This window comes from Theropithecus gelada, chromosome 7a, assembly GCF_003255815.1.
Source record: "Theropithecus gelada isolate Dixy chromosome 7a, Tgel_1.0, whole genome shotgun sequence".
Classification (NCBI taxonomy): domain Eukaryota; kingdom Metazoa; phylum Chordata; class Mammalia; order Primates; family Cercopithecidae; genus Theropithecus; species Theropithecus gelada.
Genome location: NC_037674.1, coordinates 16,710,820 through 16,738,627, shown reverse-complemented (window position 1 = coordinate 16,738,627; position 27,808 = coordinate 16,710,820). Strand labels below are relative to the sequence as shown.

At 44.7% G+C, this 27,808-nt stretch overlaps 1 protein-coding gene across 7 annotated transcripts in view; it reads right to left on the bottom strand.

The window, feature by feature from the left end:
* NUSAP1 (nucleolar and spindle associated protein 1) overlaps positions 1 to 27,808 on the bottom strand; it is a 47,083-nt gene that overhangs the window by 2,555 nt on the left and 16,720 nt on the right. Inside the window, exons 4-10 of one of the 7 annotated variants that reach the window (XM_025389983.1) lie at positions 25,668 to 25,809; positions 21,177 to 21,281; positions 19,076 to 19,185; positions 11,755 to 11,942; positions 7,608 to 7,765; positions 3,515 to 3,631; positions 896 to 1,004 (exon numbers count right to left, since the gene is read on the bottom strand). In XM_025389983.1, the coding sequence (XP_025245768.1) occupies positions 896 to 1,004; positions 3,515 to 3,631; positions 7,608 to 7,765; positions 11,755 to 11,942; positions 19,076 to 19,185; positions 21,177 to 21,281; positions 25,668 to 25,809 (929 nt within the window). Of the gene's footprint in view, positions 1 to 895; positions 1,005 to 3,514; positions 3,632 to 7,607; positions 7,766 to 11,754; positions 11,943 to 19,075; positions 19,186 to 21,176; positions 21,282 to 25,649; positions 25,810 to 27,808 lie in introns of all 7 variants that reach the window. The other 6 variants (XM_025389984.1, XM_025389985.1, XM_025389986.1 and 3 more) reach the window with 6 other exon arrangements.

Here is a 27,808-nt window from a genome sequence, read left to right as displayed (position 1 = left end):
GGCCTTGGTGCAGTCATGTATAGCCCTGAGTCAAATGATAGGTAACCCTGTGTCACGAGGGTCCAAGCAGGGAATCTGGGCCCAACCATGACTTGCTACAACCCAGGATGAGCTCTGGCTTTAACTTGGTTTTCATGCTGAAGGAAGCTTCTAAGGACCGTCCTGCGTTCTCCTCTTTATAGGGCCTTGATGCCTTGTAAGCCTGGCTTCCTTAGGAGTGAGGAATTGATGTCTATCTGGATACGCAGGTGCCCTGGGCTGCTGGGCATTGGTATCAGGAGAGATACCCACATGCCCTGTGTTGAGGCAGATGAGTCATGCAAGAGCAGTGCTCTGAATCTGGGTCTTCTTCTGAATCACCTGCAGAGCTTTGGAAACAATGCAGGTACTTGGGCCTCACCCCAAACCTGCTGATTTGGAGTCCATTACACTGGAACCTAGGCACATGTACTCAGAAAGTTCTATATATGATACTACTTCTTTTCTTTTTTTTTTTTTTTGAGACGGAGTCTCACTCTGTTGCCGAGGCTGGAGTGCAGTGGCATGATCTCGGCTCACTGCAAGCTCTGCCTCCCGGGTTCCTGCCTCAGCCTCCCGAATAGCTGGGACCACAGGTGCCCGCCACCATGCCTGGCTAATTTTTTTTTTCATTTTTGTATTTTTAGTAGAGACAGGGTTTCACCGTGTTAGCCAGGATGGTCTCGATCTCCTGATCTCATGATCCGCCTGCCTCAGCCTCCCAAAGTGCTGGGATTACAGATGTGAGCCACCACGCCTGGCCCATGATACCACTTCTAACCTCCCCTTAAAACACCACTATTACTGAGTCTCTATCCCTCAGAGGTGCTGCTTTTGAAATTAAAATAATTATAAAGCTGGATAATTATGTACTTACTTTGTCTGGAGATGGGGTTGTTTGTAAGTTTTCTTGTAGAAGTTAATTCTGTTGACATGTTGATTTAGGTAATTATTTTCTTTAGATTGCCCCCATGGTTTTAGCTTTCCTAGTTTAGGACAGAGACAAACAGTTTTAAGAAGATTGTTTGATTTATATTCCCAACTTCATTCCCTTCATCTGTGGTTACCTGCTATTGACAATTATACTTTTTTCTTTGAGACAGAATCTCACTCTGTTGCTCAGGTTGGAGTGCAGTGGTTGATCTGATCTCAGCTCACAGCAACCTCCGCCTCCTGGGCTCAAGTGATCCTCCCAGTTCAGACTCATGAGTGGCTGGGACTACAGGCACATGCCAGCATGCCCAGGTAATTTTTGTATTTTTTAGTAGAGACGGGGTTTCGTCATGTTGCCCATGCTGGTCTCGAGCTCCTGTTCTCAAGCAATCTGCCTGCCTTGGCCTCCTAAAGTGCTGGGATTACAGGCGTGAGCCACTGTGTCCAACCAATTTGCAATTTTACAAAAAAGAACTGGGACCGAATTTCTGGAAGTTTACGTGTTGCTTTTTTTGTTTGTTTGTTTTGTGTGTGGTTTTTTTTTTTTTTTTTTTTTTTTTTGAGATGGAGTCTTGCTGTGTCGCCCAGGCTGGGGTGCAGTGGCCGGATCTCAGCTCACTGCAAGCTCCGCCTCCCGGGTTTACGCCATTCTCCTGCCTCAGCCTCCTGAGTAGCTGGGACTACAGGTGCCCGCCACCTCGCCTGGCTAGATTTTTGTATTTTTTAGTAGAGATGGGGTTTCACTGTTTTAGCCAGGATGGTCTCAATTTCCTGACCTCGTGATCCACCCGTCTCAGCCTCCCAAAGTGCTGGGATTACAGGCTTGAGCCACCGTGCCCAGCCTGTTTTGTTTTTTAAATTTAAATTTAGTTTAAATTTTTTTTTTTTTTTTAAATTTTTTAGATGGAGTCTCGCTCTGTTGCCCAGGCTGGAGTGTACTGGCACGATCTCGGCTCAGTGCAACCTCTGCCTCTGGGGTTCGTGCAATTCTCCTGCCTCAGCCTCCCGAGTAGCTGGGACTACAGGCACGCACCACCACGCCCAGCTAATTACTGTATTTTTAGTAGTCGAGACGGGCTTCAGTGGCTCTCTATAGGCACAGTCACAGCATACACTGCAGCCTTGAACTCCTGGCTGCAAGTGATCTTCCCAGTTCAGCCTTCCATATAGCTGGGAGTACAGGCATACATACTACTACACCTGGCTCTATGTCCTGCTTTTCTTTTTTTATTGAGATAGGGTTTCACTCTGTTGCCCAGGCTGGAATGCAGTGGTACAGTCATGGCTTACTGCAGCCCAAACCTCCCTGGCTCAAGCAATCCTCACATCCCAGCTTCCTGAGTAGCTAGGATCACAGGCACGTGTCACCATGTCCAGCTAATTTTTAAAATTTTTAGTAGAGATAGGGTCTTGCTAAGTTGTCCAGGCTGGTCTTGAACTCCCAGGCTCAAGTCATCCTCTTGCCTGTGCCTCCCAAAGTGCTGGGATTACAGCCATGAGCCACTGCACCCTGCTGAATCAAGTAATTATTAATTGTTTAACGAAAAGTCTTAAATCATGGGTCTATGTGGAAGCAGAGGCAGGGGAAAGGAATTCTAGGTAGTCATGTATGGCTTCCACTGGGTCACTAGCGTTTTTGTTTTACAACTTTAGATGCAGAGTTGTTTTGTTTTTCTTTCTTTTTTTTTTTTTTTTGAGGCGGAGTCTTGCTCTGTACCCCAGGCTGGAGTGCAGTGGTACGATCTTGGCTCACTGCAAGCTGCACCTCCCGGGTTCACGCCATTCTCCCTCCTTAGCCTCCCGAGTAGCTGGGACTACAGGCGCCCGCCACCATGCCCGGCTAATTTTGTTTTTGTATTTTTAGTAGAGATGGGGTTTCACCGTGTTAGACAGGATGGTCTCGATCTCCTGACCTCGTGATCCACCTGCCTTGGCCTCCAAAAGTGCTGAGATTACAGGTGTGAGCCACCACGCCCGGCCTGTTTTTGTTTTCTTGAGGCATGGTCTCACTGTGTCGCCCAGGCTGGAGTGCAGTGGTACAATCTCAGCTCACTACAACCTCTGCCTCCTAGGTTCAAGCAATTCTCCTGCCTCAGCCTCCCAAGTAGCTGGGATTACAGGTGCCACCACCATGCCAGGCTAATTTTCTTATTTTTTTTCAGTAGAGATGGGGTTTCACCATGTTGGCCAGGTTGATCTCAAACTCCTGAACTAAAGTGATCTGCCCACCTCAGCCTCCTGAAATGCTGGGATTACAGGCGAGAGCCACTGCACCCAGCTGCAGAATTTGTTCATTCTTAAGTTTTCATTTTTTATTTTTATTTTTAGATGGAGTTTCGCTCTTGTTACCCGGGCTGCAGTGTAATGGCATGGTCTCGGCTCACTGCAACCTCTGCCTAACAGGTTCAAGCAATTCTCCTGTCTCAGCCTCCCAAGCAGCTGGGGTTACAGGTGCCTGCCATCATGCCTGGCTAATTTTTGTATTTTTAGTAGGCATGAGCCACTGCATCCCACCAATCTTAAGTATTTTATAGGCCCTGTAGCTTAAAACACTCCCACGTACCTTTGTGTGGTTCATAGTTGAGGGGACGAGACAAACTTGCTTTAAGATCAAACACTGGTTTCTTATTGGAGACTGGAGTCTGCGTTGCCTCAGTTGTCAACTTGAATGGGGTAATAACTAAAAACACACCAAAGAAACCCAAGAGCTTAATTAGAAACAAAGACCTGTTAAAGCGTTTATCAAAGTGTTACTTCTTAATCTTAAAAATACATGTTATAGGCTGGGCATGGTGGCTCACGCCTGTAATCCCAGCACTTTGGGAGGCTGAGGTGGGCGGATCACGAGGTCAGGAGATCGAGACCACCCTGACCAACATGGTGAAACCCTGTCTCTACTAAAATACAAAAAATTATCTGGGAGTGTGGTGGCTCACGCCTGTAATCTCAGCACTTTGGGAGGCCGAGTCGGGTGGATCACCAGAGGCTGGGAGTTCAAGACTAGCCTGACCAACATGGAGAAACCCTGTCTCTACTAAAAGTACAAAATTAGCTGGCGTGGTGGTACATGACTATAATCCCAGCTACTTGGGAGGCTGAGGCAGGAGAATCGTTTGAACCCACAAAGCGGAGGTCGAGGTGAGCCGAGATTGCACCATTGCACTCCAGCTTGGGCAACAAGAGTGAAACTCAGTTTCAAAAAAAAAAAAACTTAGCTGGGTGTGGTGGTGCACGCCTGTAGTCCCAGCTACTCGGCTGAGGCAGGGGAATCGCTTGAACCCAGGAGGCAGAGGTTGCAGTGAGCCGACATCGTGCCACTGCACTCCAGCCTGGCAACAGAGCAAGGCTCCATCTCAGAGAAAAAAAAAAAAAAAATTAGTCAGGTGGGGTGGCACATGCCTGTAATCCCAGCTACTTGGGAGGCTTAGGTAGGAGAATCACTCGAACCCAGGAGGTGGAGCTTGCAGTGAGCTGAGACGGCGCCATTGCACTCCAGTCTGAGCGACAGGGCAAGACTCCAACTCAAAAAAAAAAAAAAAAAGGCCAGGTGCAGTGGCTCATGCCTGTAATCCCAGCACTTTGGGAGGCCGAGGCAGGCGGATCATGAGGTCACGAGATCGAGACCATCCTGGCCAACGTAGTGAAACTCTGTCTCTACTAAAATACAAAAATTAGCCAGGCATGGTGGCACGTGCCCGTAATCCTAGCTACTCAGGAGGTTGAGGCAGGAGAATCCCTCGAACCAGGAAGCTGGAGGTTGCAGCAAGCTGAGATCACACCACAGCACTCCAGCCTGGCAACAGAGTAAGACTCTGTCTCAAAAAAAAAAAAAAAGTTATAGCCTGAATGTTTGTATCTCCTGCAACCCCAAATTCATATTGAAATCCTAACCGTCAATACGACTGGTGTAAGGAAGTAGGGCTTTGGGAGGTAAATAGGTCATGAATGGGATTCAGGTACCCCACAGAATTTTCTCTAGCTCTCTTTCTGCCACATGAGCATACAACAAGAAGTTGGTAGTCTGCTACCTGGAAAAGAGCCCTCACCAGAATCATGCTAGTGCCCTGATCTGCCCTCATCCAGCCTCCAGAACTATGAGAGAGAAATTCCTGCTGTTTATAAGACACAGTCTTCGGTGCTTTGTTATATAATAGCAGCCCCAAAGGACTAAGACAATCTACATGAATAGATTGTCTGAAATAGATGAAAGAGTCTGAAATAAGGGTTAAAATGGAGAAAAGAGAAGAAAACAATAATTGAGGAAACCTAAGCATTGAGATTAGTTTCCTTTGCTAAGTAGCTTTGTAAATGTTCTGAATATCATGACATTTCCTAAGATCAGATGGAAGTTTAGAATTCTGTTGAAAGAAAGAACGGTAATTTTTCAGCTTATTTCTCTGATAAGTTCCATAAAAATTACATATTATTAATAGTATTATCATTAACATAAATAAACATAAAAAGAACCTAATCACATAGTTGAGAAGATTCATGGCCTGGTGGCTCATACCTATAATCTCAGCACTTTGGAAGGCTGAGGCAGGATTGTTTAAAGTCAAGAATATTAATAATAAGGGCTCTTATCACTTCAGAATTTTAATTTTTGGCTGGGCACGGTGGCTCACACCTGTAATCCTAGCACTTTGGGAGGCGGAGGCGGGCAGATCACGAGGTCAGGAGTTCGAGACCAACCTGGCCAATACGGTGACACCCTATCTCTACCAAAAATACAAAAATTAGCCAGGTGTGGTGGCGGGCATCTGTAGTCCCAGCTACTTGGGAGACTGAGGCAGAAGAATCGCTTGAACCCAGGAGGCGGAGGTTGCAGTGAGCCGAGATGGTGCCACTGCACTCCAGCCTGGGTGATAGAGCGAGACTCCGTCTCAAAAAAAAAAAGAATATGAATTTTTGTACCGTGAAGCTAAAAATATCCAGGATGGTATAGTTTATTTTTATTTTTTTGAGATGGAGTCTTGCTCTGTCTCCCAGGCTGGAGTGCAGTGATGTGATCTCGGCTCAGCGCAACCTCCGCCTCCTGGGTTCAAGTGATTCTCAAGCGAGTAGCTGAGATTACAGGCAAGTGCTACCATGCCCGGCTAATTTTCGTAACTTTAGTAGAGATGAGGTTTTGCCATGTTGGCCAGGTTGATCTCCATGCCACCATGCCCAGCCTAAGGATGGCGTAGTTTAGTTAGCCTTTTTGCTACAGTCAGCCATCAGTTAATCCTTTCTCTCTCTCTTTTTTTCTTCTTTTTGAGACAGGGTCTCACTGTATTGCCCCGGCTGGCTGGAGTACAGTAGCACAATCTCAGCTCACTGCAACCTCTGCTTCCTGGTACAAGTGATTCTCCTACCTCAGCCTCTTGAATAGCTGGGACGATAGATGCATGCCACCATGCCTGGCTAATTTTTGTATTTTTAGTAGAGATAGGATTTCACCATGTTGGCCAGGCTGGTCTCAAAATCCTGACCTCAAGTGATCCATCCACCTCGGCCTCCCAAAGTGCTGGGATTACAGGCAAGAGACACTGCGTCCGGCCAATCCTTTCTTTTCACAGGGGGAAGCCACAGGTCATTGCCAGATGTGAACTCTTGCCTACATCTGTGAAACAGCAATCAGGATCTAAGACCACCTAGTTAAAAAAAGCACAAAACCCTGTGTTCAAGCTATCCCACTGTATCAATATCAAATGCTGATAGGGAATAGAATAAGGGGCTGCCATACACTGCTGCTGGAAGCATAGATTGGTACAATTCATCCAAGACAGTAAATATCTGCATATTTTCCAATCCAGCTGTTCTGCTCCTAGGTCTAGGGAAACTCTTGCACATGTACAGGAGACATGTTTAAGAGTATTCACAGCAACATCACATATAATAATGAAAGCTGGAACCACCCACATGTTCATGAATAGTAAAATAGATAAACTGACATATACCCATACCACTGAAAAATACAGTGAAAATGAATCAACATGGTTGAATCATGAAACATGAAGTCTGTGGTCTGGGATCCTGTTAGTGTCAGAGTCCTCTAGGACCAATCCGAGGCTGTAATGAATACTGTGCTCGTCCTCCGAATCCCTGAGTCCTACAAGGGGCACAGTGCCCTTCCCGGAGGGTCACCATTTTAGGATTAGATGGAGCTCTCAGGCAGATATCTGGTTTTTGCTTATGTCTCTGGCATTTCCCTCACTAGTACACAATGAAAAATATACTATGGTAAAATTTTTGTTTGTGATTTTATAGAAATGGAAAGGGTTTAAGGAAACAGATACAGGACGGGCGCAGTGGCTCACTCTTGTAATCCCAGAACTTTGGGAGGCCGAGGTAGGCGGATCACCTGAGGTCAGGAGTTTGAGACCAGCCTGACCAACATGGGGAAACCGTCTCTATTAAATATACAAAATTAGCTGGGTGTGGTGGTGCATGTTTGTAATCCCAGCTACTCAGGAGGCTGAGGCAGGAGAATTGCTTTAACCTGGGAGGCAGAGGTTGCAGTGAGCCAAGATCGCGCCATTGCTCTCTAGCCTGCATGACAAAAGTGAAACTCCCATCTCAAAAAAAAAAAAAAAAGAAAAAAAGAAAACAGATACACCTGATCATTTTGGGAAGTTACATGGCTTAAAAATGAAGCAGATTTATTTATTTTTTACCAGCAGCAGAATTCCCCTTGGTGGTCTTTAATTTGTGTGTCCCAAGCACAGCCTCACCTTTTGGGGTGCCCCCAGACACGGTCACATGTGCAGACTTTCTGGCTGGAGTCTTGGTCAGTGAACGCTTATGCTCATTATCTTTAGTAGCAGCTGAAAACCTAAATAGGACAGCAGAGTACAAGACATGAGTACTGTGGCAAGAGTAACTTGTGTCTAGCTTATAAATAAAACCACTTGACTATCAGCAAGCAGTGAAAAGGGCCTCAATTAATACTTGTCATAGGAATGAACCTCTTTTGCAGAAGAGACATATTCCTAAAAGGCTAATGCTAAAGTAAATCACATATCAACTAACATTATTTGTAAAATATGTTCTTGTCTTTTCTGCTCTCCCTGTGATGGTGCTGGAGGAATAGGCCTGGAGGTCTCATTATAGTCCAAGAGGCAAGCCAAAAGCTCCCCTTCTTCTTCTTCTTCTTCCTCCTTCCTCTCTCCTCCTCCTCCTTGTGAGGGGAAGTCACAGGGAGCAGAAGACTGCTATGCTAGATGAGTGGTGAGAACAGGTCTTGTAACTTCCTAAAAGAATGTCATTCATTTGAGTGGTAGAGAAATAAACCCATTCTGTACCATTCTTTACATATGGCAAATTGCCACAAATGTATTTGATTGATTCACTGATAGTATTTTTTCTACATTTTAACATCTCTGAAATTGGGATGTGTTTTTACAATTCATAAGATGTCAGTAGTTAATTGGTAGGGTTTTTTCTTTTTTTTTTTTTTTTTTTTTTTTTTGAGACTGAGTCTGGCTCTGTCGCCCAGGCTGGAGTGCGGTGGCCGGATCTCAGCTCACTGCAAGCTCCGCCTCCCGGGTTCCCGCCATTCTCCTGCCTCAGCCTCCCGAGTAGCTGGGACCACAGGCGCCCGCCACTTCGCCCGGCTAGTTTTTGTATTTTTTTAGTAGAGACGGGGTTTCACCGTGTTAGCCAGGATGGTCTCGATCTCCTGACCTCGTGATCCGCCCGTCTCGGCCTCCCAAAGTGCTGGGATTACAGGCTTGAGCCACCGCGCCCGGCCGGGTTTTTTCTTGAGACAGGTTCTGGCTCTGTCACCCAGGCTGGAGTGCAGTGGTGTGATCTCAGCTCATTACAACCTCTGCCTCCTAGGTTTAAGCCATCCTCCTGCCTCAGCCTCCCGAGTAGCTAGGACTATGGGTGTGTGCCACTGTGCCTGGCTAATTTTTTTTTTTTTTTTTTTTTTTTGAGACGGAGTCTCGCTCTGTCGCCTAGGCTGGAGTGCATTGGCCGGATCTCAGCTCACTGCAAGCTCCACCTCCCGGGTTTACGACATTCTCCTGCCTCAGCCTCCCGAGTAGCTGGGACTACAGGCGCCGCCACCTCGCCCGGCTAAGTTTTCGTATTTTTTAGTAGAGACGGGGTTTCACCGTGTCAGCCAGGATGGTCTCGATCTCCTGACCTCGTGATCCGCCTGTCTCAGCCTCCCAAAGTGCTGGGATTACAGGCTTGAGCCACCGCGCCCGGCCACCTGGCTAATTTTTTTCTTTTTTTTTTGAGATGGAGTTTCGCTCTGTCACCCAGGTTGGAGTGCAATGGTGTGATCTTGGCTCACTGCAACCTCTGCCTCCCAGGTTCAAGTGATTCTACTGCCTCAGCCTCCCCAGTAGCTGGGATTACAGGCATGTACCACCACGCCTGGCTAATTTTGTATTTTTAGTACAGATGGGGTTTCACTATATTGGCCAGGCTGGTCTTGAACTCCTGACCTCGTGATCTGCCCGCCTTGGCCTCCCAAAGTGCTGGGATTACAGGCGTGAGCCACCAAGCCTAGTCTGATTTTTCTTAATGGTTCATGAAATAACAATGAGCCTTCATTCAATTAATGGTATCTTATGGTGTGAAGTCCAGACCCACCTGTACATTGCAGTGAAGGGCCAACCCTCTGACCATGGTGTTCTTTTTTTTTTGAGACGACGTTTCACTCTGTCGCCCAGGCTGGAGTGCAATGGTATGATCTTGGCTCACTGCAACCTCCACCTCCTGGGTTCATGCGATTCTCCTGCCTTAGCCTCTGAAGCAGCTGGGATTACAGGTGCGCACCACCATGCCCAGATAATTTTGTATTTTTAGTACAGACGAGGTTTCACCATGTTGGTCATGGCTGGTCTTGAACTCCTGACCTCAGGTGATCCACCCGACTCGGGCTCCCAAAGTGCTGGGATTACAGGCATGAGCCACCGCTCCTGGACCATGGTGTTCTTAAATGAAATCAGAACTACCAATTATAGGTACTTCATATTCCAAGCTAATTCAATAAATAGACTTCTAAACTTAAAGATATTTTTAAGTTTTAAAAACTACATTGGAGGAATAGGAAAAAAAATCTGATTAAAACACGAGCAGGCTGGGTGAGATGGTTCACACCTATAATCCCAGTACTTTCGGAGTACTCCGGTGCTGGCTGAGTGGCTATGTGCCTGTGGCTAGGGCCTGAGAAACAGCTGTGAGATGCCTCACCCCCGCAGAGAAGCCCCTGACCTGCCCAATGCCCCTGTACTCCTAGTAAGGGCCTGAGAGGCAGTGTTGTAAGCAGCCTCTGGTAGATATGCCCCAAGGTCAGCCAAGCAGCCATGCAACTGCATACCAGGGCTGAGAAACAGCCCCATGGTCCCAAACCTGGCAAAGCCACCATCACCACCAACTCTCTTAGCCTAGGCTACTGAGAGACTTACAAATGCCACTCAAATGCACTACAGCTGGAGAAACTACACAGCGACTATATTCCTGTGCCCACTTAGAACCAAGGCCAACACACCCCACTTAACTGACACCCCAAGACCTATTCATGTGAGTATGTTCTTCCCTATGAAACCTCCTCTATAAAACTGGAAGAGGTCACTTTCCTAACAGATGTGTAGAAATCAATGCAAGGACACATAAACCATGAAAACGTAGGGAAACAAGTCACCTCCAAAGAAAAATGGTAATTCTCCAATAACCCAATTCATAGGGAAATATATGAAATACCAGAAAAAGAATTCAAAATAATAATCTTAGGGCAACTCTGTGAGACACACAAAATAATACAGACAAGTCAATGAAATCAGGAAAACAATTCACAATTTGAATGAGAAATTTAAGAGGTATGTATACCCGGGTGCGGCCAGGTGTGGTGGCTTGCGCCTGTAATCCCAGCACTTTGGGAGACCGAGGCAGGTGGATCACCTGAGGTCAGGAGTTTGAGACCAGCCTGGCCAACATGGTGAAACCCCGTCTCTACTAAAAAGGAAAACTTAGCTGGTTGTGGTGGTACGTGCCTATAGTCCCAGCTACTTGGGAGGCTGAGAATCGCTTGAACCTGGGAGGAGGAGATTACAGTGAGTCAAGATCTCACCACTACAGTCCAGCCTAGGCAATGGAGTGAGACTCTATCTGGAAAAAAAAAAAAAAAAAAGAAAGGCTGGTGCAACTGCATGTTTGTAATCCCAGCACTTTGGTTGGCCAAGGGGGGAGGGTCACTTGAGCCCAAGAGTTCAAGACCAGACTGGACAACATAGTGAGACCTTGCAAAATTAGCTGGGCATGGTGGTTTCAAATAGCTAGAAGGAGGATACTAAATATAAAGAAATGATAACTGTTTGAAATGATGGATATGCTAATTACCCTGATCTGACTACCATACAATATATATATTAAAACATCACTATGGGCCAGGCGCGGTGGCTCACGCCTGTAATACCAACACTTTGGGAGGCTGAGGCGGGTGGATCATGAGGTCAGGAGATTGAAACCATCCTGGCTAACATGATGAAAGCCCATTTCTACTAAAAATACAAAAAATTAGCCGGGTGTGGTGGCACATACCTATAGTCCCAGCTACTCGGGAGGCTGAGGCAGGAGAATCGCTTGAACCCAGGAGGTGGAGGTTGCAGTGAGCTGAGATCGCGCCACTGCACTCCAGCCTGGGCAACAGAGCGCAACTCTGTCTCAAAAAAAAAAAAAAAAAAAAAGGAAATATCACTACGTACCCCCATGAGTATGTACGAATATTATTTGCTAATTAAAAAAAATTTTTTTATATGATCCATGTGAAATCTTGTTCATGATTACATTTTGAAGTGATTTCTTTACCTGACACCTGTTTTAGCTGCAGAGATAGCAGAGCGCTTGAGTGACCCCTTCAGACCCAAGGTACTCTGACTTGCAGGGCCACAAGACCGGCCTTGCGAGTGTCGTTGGCCGATGGGAGTAGAAGCCACAGAGAGTCTTCCTCTTGGAGGTACTGGAGTCCTGACCCCTCCCTTATTGATGGGATGCTGCTGAAGAGAAAATGCACCATTTTAAAAGCTTGGCCTCTCCAACATGGTGAAACCCCTTCTCTACTCAAAATACAAAAATTAGCTGAGCATCATGGCACGTGCCTGTAGTCCCAGTTACTCAGGAGGCTGAGGCAAGAGAATCACTTGAACCCGGGAGGCGGAGGTTGCAGTGAGCCGAGATCATGCCATTGCACTCCAGCCTGGCAACAGAGTGAGACTACATCTCCAAAAAAAAAAAAAGGCTTGGCTTCTGATACAGTATTGTCTCCTAGGCAAAGTTCAGAAGAGCATTTCCATTTATCCCTGTTTCATTCCTCATTTGTAACTCCATTTGGAATCTTTCCCTTCCCCACTACCTCACCTCATCCTATTCTACCTGTCTCGCTGGCTCCACAGTTACCTGCCATTTATCGCTATGAGGATTCTGCTATAAAGAGCAATTTCCGGTTGTGGCTGAGTAATCAGTTACAAGAAAGTCTTTCCCAGCTGCTATGGACCCAGGCATTTTCTTTCTTTTTTTTAAAATTTGAGACAGAGTCTGGCTCTGTTGCCCAGGCTGAAGTGAAGTGGCACCATATGGGTTTACTGCAATCTCCACCTTCCAGGTTCAAGCAATCCTCCCACCTTAGCCTTCTGAGTAGCTGGGATTATAGGCACCTGCCACCATGCCCAGCTAATTTTTGTATTTTTAGAGACAGGATGTTGCCATGTTGGCCAGGCTGGTCTCAAATGCCTGACCTCAAGTGATCTGCCTGCCTTGTCTCCCAAAGTGTTTGGATTATAGGCATGAGCCACTGTGCCCAGCTATCTAGGCATTTTGTTTTCTTTTCTTTTTGAGACGGAGTCTGTTTCTTTCACCCAGGCTGGAGTGCAATGGCATAGTCTCAGCTCACTGCAACTTCCACCTCTCAGGTTCAAGCAATTCTTCTGCCTCAGCCTCCCAAGTAGCTGGGACTATAGGCGTCTGCAACCACACTTGGCTAATTTTTGTATTTTTAGTAGAAACGGGGTTTCACTATGTTGGCCAGGCTGGTCTTGAACTGCTGACCTTGTGATCTGCCTGTCTCAGCCTCCCAAACTGCCGGGATTACGGGCGTGAGCCACCACGCCCAGCCTAGCCAGACATTTTCTAACTAGAGACATAATGTAGAAAAACAGTCCTTTGTAGTCAAAAAGGGGGGAAAAAAGAGATTATTTAGGAAATACGGAAGCTTTGAGACATTATATACAGTTTATTAAATATAAACTTAGGCCAGGTGCAGTGGCTCACACCCTGCAATCTCAGCACTTTGGGAGGCTGAGGCAGGAGGATCGCTTAAGCCCAGGAGTTCATGACCAGCCTGGGCAACATTAGGAGATCTTGTCTCTATAAAAACAAACCTAAAGAACTTATTTTTTATATATATATATATATGTGTGTGTGTGTGTATATATATATTTTTAGAACTTATATATTTAACATGTGGAATCTACAAATAATTCCACCCTCTCTCTATCCCCAAACAATAGCTTTTTTAAGTCCTTTAAAACAAAAAACAAAAAGAGGGACGGAAATAAATGCTTGAAGGGTTTCACTTAGGGTATCTTTCTTAGATACTGTCAAGGCACAAAGAGTAACTGAATATCTTATTATCATTGGTCTAAGATCTATTGCAAGCAGAAAAAATTAACTTTATTACCTGTCAACTGAGATATGACAATTGAAATTAATATTTAGAAAAGTAAAAATGTAGGTTAAGAATTAAATACAGGGACTAGAAATAAATATAATCTGGTGGCTCATGCCTGTTATCCCAGTACTTTGGGAGGCAGAAGAGGGAGGAGTGCTTGAGCCTAGGAGTTTGAGACCAGCCTGGACAACACAGTGAGGGCTGTCTCTGCAAAATACTGAAAAATAGCCGGGTGTAGTAGTGCATGACTATCGTCCCAGCTACTAAGGAGGCTGAGGTGTGAGGATCACCTGAGCCCAGGAGGTTGAGGCTGCAGTGAACCATCACTGCATCACTGAATTACCACCTGCGTGACAGGGTGAGACTCTGTCTCAAAAAAAAGAAAAATAATTATATATATATAATTAGATAATATATACCATTAATATAGATAAGTAAAAATCGAGAAAAAGCAAAACTGCATAAAAATAGACAATTATAAAATACAGAGATTTATAACTATACAAGGTACCTTGGAATACAAGTTTTTGATCTTTTTATTATAAATGAATAATTGGTCGGGCATGATGGTTCAAGCCTGTAATCCCAGCACTTTGGGAGGCCGAGACGGGCGGATCACGAGGTCAGGAGATTGAGACCATCCTGGCTAACACGGTGAAACCCCGTCTCTACTAAAAGTACAAAAAAATAGCCAGGTGTGGTGGCGGGCACCTGTAGTCCCAGTTACTCGGGAGGCTGAGGCAGGAGAATGGCGTAAACCCGGGAGGCGGAGCTTGCAGTGAGCTGAGATCCAGCCACTGCACTCCAGCCTGGGCGACAGAGCGAGCCTCCGTCTCAAAAAAAAAAAAAAAAGAATAATTAATTAAAATAAATGAATTAAGTGTAGGTATGTATGTGTTTGTTTATTTGAGATGGGCTTGTGCTATGTTGCCCAGCCTAGTCTTTGATTCCTGGGCTCAAGCAACCCTCCCACCTCAGCCTCCCAAGTAGGTGGGATTATGGGCATGAGCCACCACACTCAGATAGTTTTCTGATCTTTTTAGAGGCCATTTGACAACTAGATCAAACAAGTCTGCCTTCTGTTATCATGAAAGTCAAAGAGAGGCTGTCATAGCCAGAATGATTCTCTTTAGGATATCTGCTTATTATTGTCCATCACCATCCAAACGATCAAGCCCCAAATGTGCCAAGAGCAACTTCATCTCAGGTATGGTGAAGTTATTGTAATTGGTTTTTTTTATTCTCTAGTCTCCAAGGAGATCATACCAAGTTATACATCTGATAGGCCAATTCCTTAAACATTCAGGGTGAACAGTGTTATTTTAGAACTAAACTCATTCAGATGGGTCTACCAGGCTGGAGTTATACTACAAAGTAAGATAAACTATTCATTTATTCAACACATCTTCTAGGGTAATTCTCGAAGTTTATGGTTGAGACAGTTGTTCTTGCTCTGTTCTTTTTTTTTTTTTTTTTTTTTTTTTTTGAGACAGAGTCTCGCTCTGTCGCCCAGGCTGGAGTGCAGTGGCCGGATCTCAACTCACTGCAAGCTCCGCCTCCCGGGTTTACGCCATTCTCCTGTCTCAGCCTCCCGAGTAGCTGGGACTACAGGCGCCCACCACCACGCCTGGCTAGTTTTCTGTATTTTTTAGTAGAGACGGGGTTTCACCGTGTTAGCCAGGATGGTCTCGATCTCCTGACCTCGTGATCCGCCCGTCTCGGCCTCCCAAAGTGCTGGGATTACAGGCTTGAGCCACCGCGCCCGGCCTCTTGCTCTGTTCTTAACTTTTACTTAGAAAATTATGTCATCCATATTACAAAATATACAAAGCAGCAGCTTGACTGTTTTTTTTTCTTTAGAGATGGAGTCTCACTGTATTTGCCCAGGTTGGTCTTGAACACCGGGGTTCACGTGATCCTTCGGCCTCACCCTCCCAAAGTTCTGGATTGACAGGTGTGAGCCACTGTGACTGGCTGAAAGCTTTTTTATATTAAATTAAAGTAAATTTATTATTTTTTCTGAGATGGAATTTCACTCTTGTTGCCCAGGCTGGAGTGCAATAGCATGATCTCAGCTCACTGCAACCTCTGCCTCCCGGGTTCAAGCAATTCTCCTGCCTCAGCCTCCCGAGTAGCTGGGATTACAGGCATGCACCACCATGCCGAGACAATTTTGTTTTTTTAGTAGAGACGAGGATTCTCCATGTTGGTGAGGCTGGTCTCAAACCACTGACCTCAGGTGATCCGCCTGCCTCAGCCTCCTGAAGTGCTGGGATTACAGGTGTGAGCCACCACGCCCGGCCTATTTTTTTTTTGTTTTTTTGAGATGGAGTCTTGATCTGTTGCCCAGGCTGGAGTGCAATAGTATGACCTCCACCCACTGCAACCTCCGCCTCCTGGGTTCAAGTGATTCTCCTGTCTCAGCCTCCTGAGTAGCTGGGAGTACAGGCACCACCACGGCCAGGTATTTTTTGTATTTTTAGTAGAGACAGGGTTTTGCCATGCTGGCGAAATCTGTCAAACCCGGGAGGTGCAGGTTGCAGTGAGCCAAGATCGCACCACTACACTCCAGCCTAGGTGACAGAGTGACACTTGTCTCAAAAAAAAAAAAAAAAAAAGAGAGACTGATAAACAGTGCCCTCAAATGCTCAAATGTGGTAACAGTGAGGACAGGAGCGGTGGCTCATGCCTGAAATCCCAGCACTTTGGGAGGCCGAGGTGGGTGGATCACCTGAAGTCAGGAGTTCGAGACCAGTCAGGAGCCTGGCCAACATGGTGAAACCCTGTCTCTACTAAAAATATAAAAAGTAGCAGGGGCTGGGGGACATGGCTCATGCCTGTGATCCCAGCACTTTGGGAGGCTGAGGTGGGTGGATCACAAGGTCAGGAGTTCAAGACCAGCCTGGCCAACATAGTGAAACCCCGTCTCTACTAAAAATACAAAAAATTAGCCAGGCATGATGGCGAGCGCCTATAATCCCAGCTACTCAGGAGGCTGAGGCAGGAGAATCGCTTGAACCTGGGAGGTGGAGGTTGCGGTGAGCGAAGATTGGGCAACAAGAGCGAAACTCCATGTCAAAACAAACTAACAAACAAAAATTGGCTGGGCGTGGTGATGGTCGCCTGTAATCCCAGGTACTTGGGAGGCTGAGGTGGGAGAATCACTTGAATCCAGGAGGCAGAGTTTGCAATGAGCCGAGATTGTGTCACTGCACTCCAGCCTGGGGAACACAATGAGATTCTGTCTAAAAAAAATAAATAAATAAAACTACAAATACAAATATTAGCCAGGTGTGGTGGTGGGCACCCGTAATCCCAACTACTTGGTAGGCTGAGGCAAAAGAATCTGTTGCACCCGGGAGGCAGAGGTTTCAGTGAGCCAAGATCACACCACTGCACTCCAGCCTGGGTGACAGAGTGAGACTGCATCTCAAAAAAAAAAAAAAAAAAAAAGTTTGATAAACAGTGCCTTCAAATGTGGTAACAGTGAGGATGGGAGTGGTGGCTCATGCCTGTAATACCAGCACTTTGGGAGGTGGGTTGATCACCTGAGGTCAGGTGTTTGAGACCAGCCTGGCCAAACATAATGAAATCCCATCTCTACTAAAAATATACAAATTAGTTGGGTGTGGTGGCGGGTGCCCGTAATCTCAGCTACTGGGGAGGCTAAGGCAGGAGAATCGCTTGAATCAGGGAGGTGGAGATGGTTGCAGTGAGCTGAGACCGTACCACTGCCCTCCAGCCTGGGCAACAAGAGCAAAACTCTGTCTCAAAAAAAAAAAAAGAAAAAAAATTGTTGTAACAGTGGTTTTACATTGTTAAAATGAATGTTTATTATTTCAATTAAGCTTCTCACCAAGAAGCTTAGGTACTTAAATAAAATTATTTACAACTTATCAGCCGGTGAGTTTTCCTCTTGGCCCTAGCTGCCAGAAAACTTAAACTCAGCTGAGAGGCTGATGGTAATCAATACTGTACCCACTAACAGTGCTTTTAAATTGACTATAGGCCGGGCGCGGTGGCTCAAGCCTGTAATCCCAGCACTTTGGGAGGCCGAGGTGGGTGGATCACGAGGTCAGGAGATCGAGACCATCCTGGCTAACACGGTGAAACCCCGTCTCTACTAAAAATACAAAAAACTAGCCGGGCGTGGTGGCAGGCGCCTGTGGTCCCAGCTACTCGGGAGGCTGAGGCAGGAGAATGGTGTGAACCCGGGAGGCGGAGCTTGCAGTGAGCCGAGATTGCGCCACTGCACTCCAGCCTGGGCGACAGAGCAAGACTCCGTCTCAAAAAAAAATAAATAAATAAATAAATAAATTGACTATACTATTTTATATTTAATACCATAAACAAATTATTTTGAGAATAGGCCTTAAATTATTTTTGAGAAATAGGAAAGTTATGTAAAATAAACATGGGGTTAAGAATTAAATACAGCGAATAGAAATAAATATAATCTGGTGGCTCACACCTGTAATCCCAGCACTTTGGGAGGCCGAGGTGGGAGGATCACTCGAGCCTAGGCGTTCAAGGAGAGCCTGGGCATCACAGGGAGACCCTGACTTTATGAGGAAAATACATAAATCAATAAATATTTAAAAATGTGTTTCTTGCCCTCCCTTCGGCACTGCCTTAACACCAGATACCAATAACATCAACTTGCTAGAATGTTATTAACTCACTACTCTGCTAACTCAGTCTCAGAGTTGACTTTATCACCTTCTCTTACTTTGAGGAGGCTTTGAGTCCTGTGGGACTTGGACTGAAAGCCCTAGAGGGAGCTGTTACCACAGGAACCCTTCAGGTTTGCCATTATTAATCACCCATTTTTCTTTACGTAAGGGACAAGGGAAAGAAGACGGCTTCAGCCGTAAGTTGGTTCATCCTCAATGAAAGTAATAGGCAAAACATCTGAATATGGAAAGTAGAATGACATTGCCATTTTGGAAATAGTTTCTCATAGTCAGGATTCACTGTTTTCTGTTTTTTCAGACGGAGTCTCACTCTGTCACCCAGGCTAGAGCACAGTGGCGCGATCTCGGCTCACTGTAACCTTGGCCTCCTGGTTCAAGTGATTCTCCTGCCTCAGCCTCCTGAGTAGCTGGGATTACAGGCGTGTGCCAACCCCTGCTAATTTTTTGTATTTTTTTGTAGAGACAGGGTTTCACTATGTTGGCCAGGCTGGCCTTGAACTCCCGACCTGAGGTAATCCACCTGCCTTGGCCTCCCAAAATGCTAGGATTGCAGGCATGAGACACTGCGCTTGGCCATGGATTCAGTTTTATCCAGAGGATTTTGAAAATTCTCAGAGTAGGGGAAAGCAAGTTTTAGATAAAGATATATTAAACTCAAACAAATCTACTGGTAGAGTGACAGCCAGTTGTTGTTACCATGGTGTTATATAATTTCAAAATTATAATCAAACAGTTTAGTCCCATTAAGAACACAATTTTATCTACATACCTTCAGATCATTCATGGAATTGTGTTCTTCAAAATGTTTCTTTTTTCTCTCAATATATTGATCGATGGACTCCATTTCCTTAAAATGAGCTTCATGAAGCTTCTTAAAGTCTAGAATGTTCCCCCAATATAAAAATTAGTAACAAAACAAAATCTATTTATCTTCTCTGTGTTTTTCTGTTAACACTTATTCTCTTTTTTGCATCCCTGACATTCAACTTCAATATAATTTTTGCTAAAACATTAATTTCAAAATACTTAGTTTTTGGAAACTCAGGGGCAAAGCACATTCGTCTTATAAACTATCAAACATTCACCATCTCCTCATTGACAAATTTCACTAAATTGACATCTTGGTTTAGTCCAGAGGATGACAGTAGAAGATTTACTCCCTTACCAATTAGTCACAAGTGGTCTTTATTTAATCATGAATTTGATACTTTATAATGCTCTATGTCAACGACTGATAAACTTATTCTATAAAGGGCTAGATAAAAGTATTTAAGGCTTGGCTGGGCATGGTGGCTCACAACTGTAATCCCAGAACTTTGGGAGGCCAAGGCGGGCAGATCACCTGAGGTCGGGAGCTTGAGACCAGCCTGAACAACATGGAGAGACCCTGTCTACTAAAAATACAAAAATTAGCCGGGTGTGGTGGCACATGCCTGTAATCCCAGCTACTCGGGACACTGAAGCAGGAGAATCGCTTGAACCCGGGAGGTATCCAGCCTGGGCAATAAGAGCAAAACTTCGTCTCAAAAAAAAAAAAAAAAAAAAAAAAAAAAAAAAAAAAAAAAAAAGATTTTAGGCTTTATGGCCACATATGATATGGTCTTTGTCTCATATTCTTCTTGTTTTTATTTTATTTATTTTTTTTTGAGATGGAGTCTTGCTCTATTACCCAGGCTAGAGTGCAATCGCGTGATCTTGGCTCACTGCAACCTCCGCCTTCTGGGTTCAAGCGATTCTCCTGCCTTAGTTTTCTGAGTAGCTGGGGTTAAAGGCATTTGCCACCATATCTAGCTAATTTTTTTGTATTTTTAGTAGAGATGGGGTTTCACCATGCTGGCCAGGCTTATCTCAAACTCCCGACTTCAGGTGATCCACCCCACTGCACCTCCCAACATGCTGGGATTACAGGTGTGAGAACCATGCCTGGCCATTCTTCTTGTTTTTAAATTCTTTAAAAAATATAAAAGCCATTATTAGCTCAAAGGATATAAGACAGGCCAAGGGAGGCAGCAGTTTGCTGACCCCTGCTGTATCCTGTTCTGATTAAGTATATGAACATTTACTGAATTTTGAATATAGGATGAGCAGCATTGTAACTACTATAAATATAATAATCAACATTCTATGTGCCAAGCAATGTTCCAACAATACAAGAGAGAAGAAGAATTACATGTCCAAAAACAGAGTCATTTAGACTTATGAAAAACTTATTAGAAGGTGGGAATTGTAACAAGTACTTCGTACATTCATTCATCAGATGTTTATTGAATCCTTGCTGCATGCTATTTGCCATGATAGGGAAGCAGTAGTGGAAAAAGTATTCTCAATTTATGTATCTATCAACCTGATGAAATAGGTACTATAGGCCAGGCAGGGTGGCTCACACCTGGAATCCCAGCACTTTGGGAGGCCGAGGCAGGCAGATCACGAGGTCAAGAGATCGAGACCATGCTGGCCAACATGGTGAAGCCCTGTCTCTTCTGAAAATACAAAAATCAGCTGGTCGTGGTGGAGCACACCTGTAATCCCAGCTACTCGGGAGGCTGAGGCAGGAGAATTGCTTGAACCTGGGAGGCAGAGGTTGCAGTGAGCCAAGATCACGCCACTGCACTCTAGCCTAGGCGAGAGAGCAAGACCCTGTCTCAAAAAAAAAAAAAAAAGAAATAGGTACTATAGTATAACTATTTCCACTTTACACTGAGGAAGTGAGTTTATTGAAGATGAGTAATTTCCCCAAGATCTCAAGCCTAAAAGATGAGAGAACTAGAATGTAAACTGGTTCCAGCCTCTATGCTTTTAGCTGTTCCAGTCCAACATCAGTCTGAAGTGGGGCAACCATTATTTATTATGGCTTTGCCTACAAAACTTACTTGGAGTAGTAGTGATTGCAGTTCTTTTATTTTTTCCAGGTTTGGATGACTCATCTGTGTAGATAGATTTCTTTCTTTTTGAAGGTACCTTTGAATCTTTGTTACCTAAATCCAAAGACACAGAAATAAGCATATGACCTGTAATCGTAGGAATGCTGTAACTAATTCTTTGTGCTCCTTATGTGCTATTTCTACAACCACCTTGGCAGAGCCTACCATGTGAAAATGCTCTGTTAACTTACACATATTTCTTTTTCCTTTTTTTTTTTTTTTTTTTTTTTTTTTGAGACGGAGTCTCGCTCTGTCGCCCAGGCTGGAGTGCAGTGGCCGGATCTCAGCTCACTGCAAGCTCCGCCTCCCGGGTCCACGCCATTCTCCGGCCTCAGCCTCCCGAGTAGCTGGGACTACAGGCGCCCGCCATCTTGCCCGGCTATTTTTTTGTATTTTTTAGTAGAGACGGGGTTTCACCGGGTTAGCCAGGATGGTCTCGATCTCCTGACCTCGTGATCCACCTGTCTCGGCCTCCCAAAGTGCTGGGATTACAGGCTTGAGCCACCGTGCCCGGCCCTCTTTTTTTTTTTTTTAAAGAGATGGAGTCTCACTCTGTTGCCCAGGCTGGAGTGCAGTGGCGCGATCTTGGCTCACTGCAAGCTCCGCCTCCCGGGTTCATGCCATTCTCCTGCCTCAACCTCCCAAGTTGCTGGAACTACAGGCACCTGCCACTACGCCCGGCCAACTTTTTGTATTTTTTAGTAGAGACGGGGTTTCACCATGTTAGCCAGGATGGTCTCAATCTCCTGACCTCGTGATCCGTCCGCCTAGATCTCCCAAAGTTCTGGGATTACAGGAGTGAGCCACCATGCCTGACCCTGACCCCATCTCTATTGTTAAAACAGTATTTAATATAAATTAAATTTAAACATATACGTATTGGTTAAAAAACAACTTTTTCAGTTTTTATTATGAACATAATATCGTTACAACTGATGTGATAAAAGTCAGGTAATCCAATCAGCCAAAGAAACACCATGAACATCTGGCATATTTCCTCTGGTCCTCTGCTTCTTCTGCTTATTTTGGTTGTGGTCATTTGTTTGTTTGTTTGTTTTGAGATGGACTCTCACACTGTCGCCCAGGATGAAGAGCAGTGGCGTGAACTTGGTTCACTGCAACCTCCCGGGTTCAAGAGATTCTCCTGCCTCAGCCTCCTAAGTAGCTGGGATTACAAGTGTTAGCCACCATACCCGGCTAATTTTTGTATTTTTAGTAGAGACGGGTTTTGTCATGTTAGCCAGGCTGGTCTTGAACTCTTGACCTCAGGTAATCCACCAACCTTGGCCTCCCAAAGTGTAAGGATTATAAGCGAGAGCCATTGCACCTGGCCTGTTTGCTTTTTTTAAGAGACAGGGTCTCACTATGTTGCCCAGCTAAGTCTCAAACTCCTGGGCACAAGTGATACTTCTGCTTCAGCCTCCAGAGTAGCTGGGACTACAGGCATGTGCCACTATAGCCAGATCATTATTATTATTAACTCCAGTTGAAATTATGGTATATATTAGGTTAGGTAATTTTTTCTCACTTACCATAATTATTTCTCAAATTCTGTCGCGTATTTTTTTGACCTTAATGGAATTTATTAGGCAAGGAAGGAAAAGAACCATACCAGGCAGAGGGAACAATAGTGATATATAAGGTTATAGTACAGTGGAAATAATGACATTCAGAGAAACTGAGGTAGGCTGAAATTGCTGAAGTGTAGGGTACATAAGAGGGAGTGGAGTACATTGAGAATAGGACAGGTAGCGGGTTAAACCATAAAGGGCCCCGTATAATATGCTATAGAGCTATAAGTCTAATCTTAAAATATAAGAAAGCCTCAATCTTACATCTTTTTCAACTTGAGGTAATCTATTTTAAAAATATTCAATGAGCTTTCATCTCTTTTTAATTTTTTTTTAAATTTTCTTTCAATCACTGATTTACAAGCAAGTAGGTTTCCAAGAAATACCATTTCTAAAGTTCTTGTCCTTAAGTTTCCCCAATGTATCCGTAAAACAAGGCAAAACAATGTTCTGTCTGAGTTGGAATGGTTGCAGGGGCTTCTGCTTAGACTTTGGCTGTAAAACCAGAAAGTGAAAGTTTCATGAGAAACAGGGTATTTGGCAGGGCTTGGTGGCTCATGCCTGGAATCCTGGCACTTTGGGAGGCCAAAGCGGGCAGATCACCTGAGGTTAAGAGTTGGAGACCAGCCTGGCCAACATGGTGAAACCCTGTCTCTACTGAAAAGACAAAAACTACCCAGGCATGGTGGTGCACACCTATAATCCCAGCTACTCGGAAGGCTGAAGCAGTAGAATTGCTTGAGACTAGGAGGCACAAGTTGCAGTGAGCCTAGATCCTGTCACTGCACTCTCGCCTGGGCAACAGAGAGAGATACTGTCTCAAAACAAAAAGAAACAAACGAAAAAAGGATACTTATGTAGAGTAACTCTCCACAGGATACTTATTAATATATTACAAGTGGTAAAAGAGTAACTTCACAAAGGAACAACCTAGCAGACACCACCATAACCAACGGATGGAAGTTAACAAGACTAGTCATAGGAACACCCAGCACTTGTGCCTCCTAGGGTGCCTACTGAGAAAGCAACAGCATTGCTCTGTGGGATTCCTGCCAACAGTTTCTAGTCTGAATCTAAACATGAGGACATATTAGACAAACCACCTCAGAGAACAAAAAACTGGCCTGTATTGAAAAATATTGGCCAGGCATGGTGGCTCACACCTGTAATCCCAGCACTTTAGGAGGCTGAAGTGGGCAGATTACTGGAGCTCAGGAGTTTGAGACTAGCCTGGGCAACATGGTGAAAGCCCATCTCTACTAAAACTACAAAAATTAGCTGAGCATGGTGGTGCATGCTTGTAGTCCCAGCTACTCGGGAGGCTAAGGCTGCAGTGAGCTGAGATCGCACCATTGCACTCCAGCCTGGGCAACAGAGCAAGACCTTGTCTCAAAAAAATAAAAAATAAAAAATTACCTGGGAGACTTGTTAAAAACTGAAGATTCTCAGGCCCATCTCAGACCCAAGGAATCAGAACATTTTTTCCTGTAATTTTCTGGATTCAGTATGACACTCAAAGTTTTAGGGAAAATGAGAAGGCTCAGGATTAGAAATTCCAGATTTAACTGCTTGGTGAATACTGGAATTGATTATCCTCCCTCAATCTCTCTAACTCCTCCTCTGGCAAGGCTCAGGGCCCTAGCAGATTTGCCCAGGTGAAACTGATACTGAGATATTTTATTTTCATTTATTTATTTATTTTTATTTTTATTTTTTAGGAGCAGAGGTTTAGTAAGCAAAAGGAAGAGAAAGGAAGGCCAGGTGAGGTGGCTCATGCCTGTAATCTCGGCACTTTGGGAGGCTGAGGTGGGTGGATCACGAGGTCAGGAGTTCGAGACCAGCCTGGCCAACATGGTGAAAGCCCGTCTCTACTAAAAATACAAAAATTAGCTGGGCCTGGTGGCACGCACCTGTAATCCCAGCTACTTGGGAGGCTGAGGCAGGAGAATTGCTTGAACCCAGGAGGTGGAGGTTGTAGTGAGCAGAGATTGCACCTTTGCACTCCAGGCTGGGTGACAGAGCAAGACTCTGTCTAAAAAAAAAAAAAAAAAAAGAAATTCTATAACATGGTGCTATGGGTTGAATTGTGGCCCCTAAAAGATATGTTGAAGTCCTAACCACTGGTACCTGTCATATGACCTTATTTAGATATAGGAATTTTTTTCAGATGTATTAAGGTTAAAATGACATCATTTGGACGTTCTTTTAATTTTTTGAGATAGGGTGTCACTCTGTCCATGCTGGGGTGAAGTGATATGAAGATGGCCCACTGCAGCCTTAACCTCCTGGGTTCAAGCGACCCTGTCACCTCAGCCTCCTGAGTAGCTGGGACCACAGATGTGCACCATCATGGCTGGCTGATTCTTTTGACTTTTTGTAGAGACAGGGTCTCGCCATGTTGCCCAGGCTGGTCCTAAACTCCTAGGCTCAATCAATCCTCCTGACTTGGCTTCCTAAAGTAATGGGATTACAGGCATCAGCCACTATGCTTGGCCTATTTGGGTGGATCCTAATCCAATATGACTGGTGTCCTATTAAGAAGACATATAGGGAGAATATCATGCGCTGTCAGAGCCAGAGACTGGCATGATGCAGCTGCAACCCAAGGAACACCAGGCGTCGACAGCCATCGCAAAGTAGTCAGAGGCAAGGAAGGATTCCACCCAGAGTCTCAGAGAAGCATGGTCCTGCTGACACATCGATTTTGGACTTCCAGCCTCTAGAACTATGAAAGAGTAAATTTCTGTTTTTGTAAGCTGTCCAGTTTGTGGTGCTTTGTCACGACAGTCCTAGGAAACTAACGTACCCAGCTACTTCTAGCAATTTTGGTTTTTCAAGTCACTTGACATACCATTTATTCCACGTTCACCTGAGGAAACAGCATTCTTAGCTCCTTGGTGCTCATCTGGTGGAGAAGGAACATTTGCAGTAGCTCTGAGATCCTGGTTTTCCTGCTTTTCATGATTCTGGAATTCAGTGGCATTACTTATTTTTATCTCTGAGTGATTCTGCTACAAATTTAAAAAGAAAATAAAATATTTTGATGATAAATAAGAAATAATTGCTGCCTTCCAAAGACAAGTACCAAAGTGAGGGGGAAAAGGGGTTAAAGGAAGAAAAGTAGGATAATGAGATTTTTGGTGGCAGATTTGGTTCTCTGCCTTATCAAATGTCATGAGGATGTAAATTTGAGAATAGGAGATAATAGGGCACATTAAGAGGAAAATAGAAATGGCAAGATTAACTGTCTTAGCAAGGACAAATGAAGAAACCTAGATAGTCTACTGAGCAAGTGACTATATTGAGGCAGAAACTTAAATAATAATAATAATAAGTGCTGCATTTATTCACTCCAAGAAAAGTAAAAGCTAAGGCCCAGAATGTGGCAAGGCAAGAGTTCAAAAGAAAAGAACAAGTTTTCCTCTGCCTAGCAGCTCCCTTTAAAGACAGTTAGAGATAACGCTGTCTGAATACCCAAGGCCAAAGGAATAAGCTCCAGACACCACCCTCCCCCCAACCCCTTCCCTGTTCCAGAGCAAGGTTGAAAGAAAAAAAAAAAAGAGAAACACAAGTTCTTTTACTGTTACTCTTTTCCCAGGCTTCTTAAGCATGATTAGCATGATTATGTTTTACAAATGTCTGTATTTAGCCAGTTCTTTTTTTCCTTTTAATGCAGCTACAAGGCCACTGGCTAAGTCAAGTTATTTTATGCTATAGATTATGTAACCTGTTACTGTATGATTAATTGCTTTAATTTTGCTTCTGTAAAGCTGCTTATAAAAACCTCGGCTATCTTTGTTCAAGGCTCAGCTTTCAGATGTGAATCCTCTGAGCTGGTGTGTGCCTAAAACAAATCCTCCTGTACTCCGTATTAGTCTCTCCGTTCCTTAGTTTACTGCAACAATATGAACATAGAAAAGAAAATTAAGACTGTGTTTCGGGGCTGGGCATGGTGGCTCACACCTGTAATCCCAGCACTTTGGGAGGCCAAGGTGGGTGGATCACCAGAGGTCAAGAGTTCGAGATTAGCCCAGCCAACACAGTGAAATCTCATCTCTACTAAAAATGCAAAAATTAGCTGGGCATGGTGGTGGCCGCCTGTAATCCCAGCTACTCAGGAGGCGGAGGCAGGAGAATTGCTTGAACCTGGGAGGTGGAGGTTGCAGTAAGCTGAGATGGTGCCATTGCACTCCATACTGGGGAACAAGAGTGGAAACTCCATCTCAAAAAAAGAAAAAAAAAAAAAAAAGACTGTGCTTTGTAAAAATCACATTTGAATGAAAGGATAAGATAAAAGAATAAAACCAGAGTCTACGGAAAGCAAGCGAGGGAAGCCCCTTGCTAATCATGTGATCACACTGCTGAAAGTCTAAGTACAGGGTGATCACCAGGCCAGGGGCAAGGTAGGAAGGAGAATTTTAAAAAACCAATGAAAAAAACAACAAAAAGCACATTTAATGCTTGTTTCTCTTTCCTACCTATCTACTACACCTCACTTAAGTGAACACTTAATGAATGTTCATATTTATACAACAAATATTTAATGTGAGCTTAATACTTAAAAAGTGCTTCCTGAGGGCCAAGCCCTGGGATGCAGTGATGAGCAGCTGGACTCGGGTCTGGGCTTTCATGGAGCTTACAGCATACAGTAAGCTTACAAACACATGACATCACATGGGAATTTAAAAAGAAAGCTCCCTAAGAGTATGCCAATTTTGGCATAGGTGGTGGTATATTTTCTTTTTTTTTTTTTTGAGATGGAGTCTTGCTCTGTCGCCCAGGCTGGAGTGCAGTGGCCGGATCTCAGCTCACTGCAAGCTCCACCTCCCGGGTTTACACCATTCTCCTGCCTCAGCCTCCCTAGTAGCTGGGACTACAGGCACCCGCCACCTCGCCCGGCTAGTTTTTTGTATTTTTTAGTTGAGACGGGGTTTTTTTTTTTTTTTTTTTTTTTTTTTTTTTTTTTTTTGGGGGGGTTGCTCTCCCCCCCACGGGGGGGGGGGGGGGGGG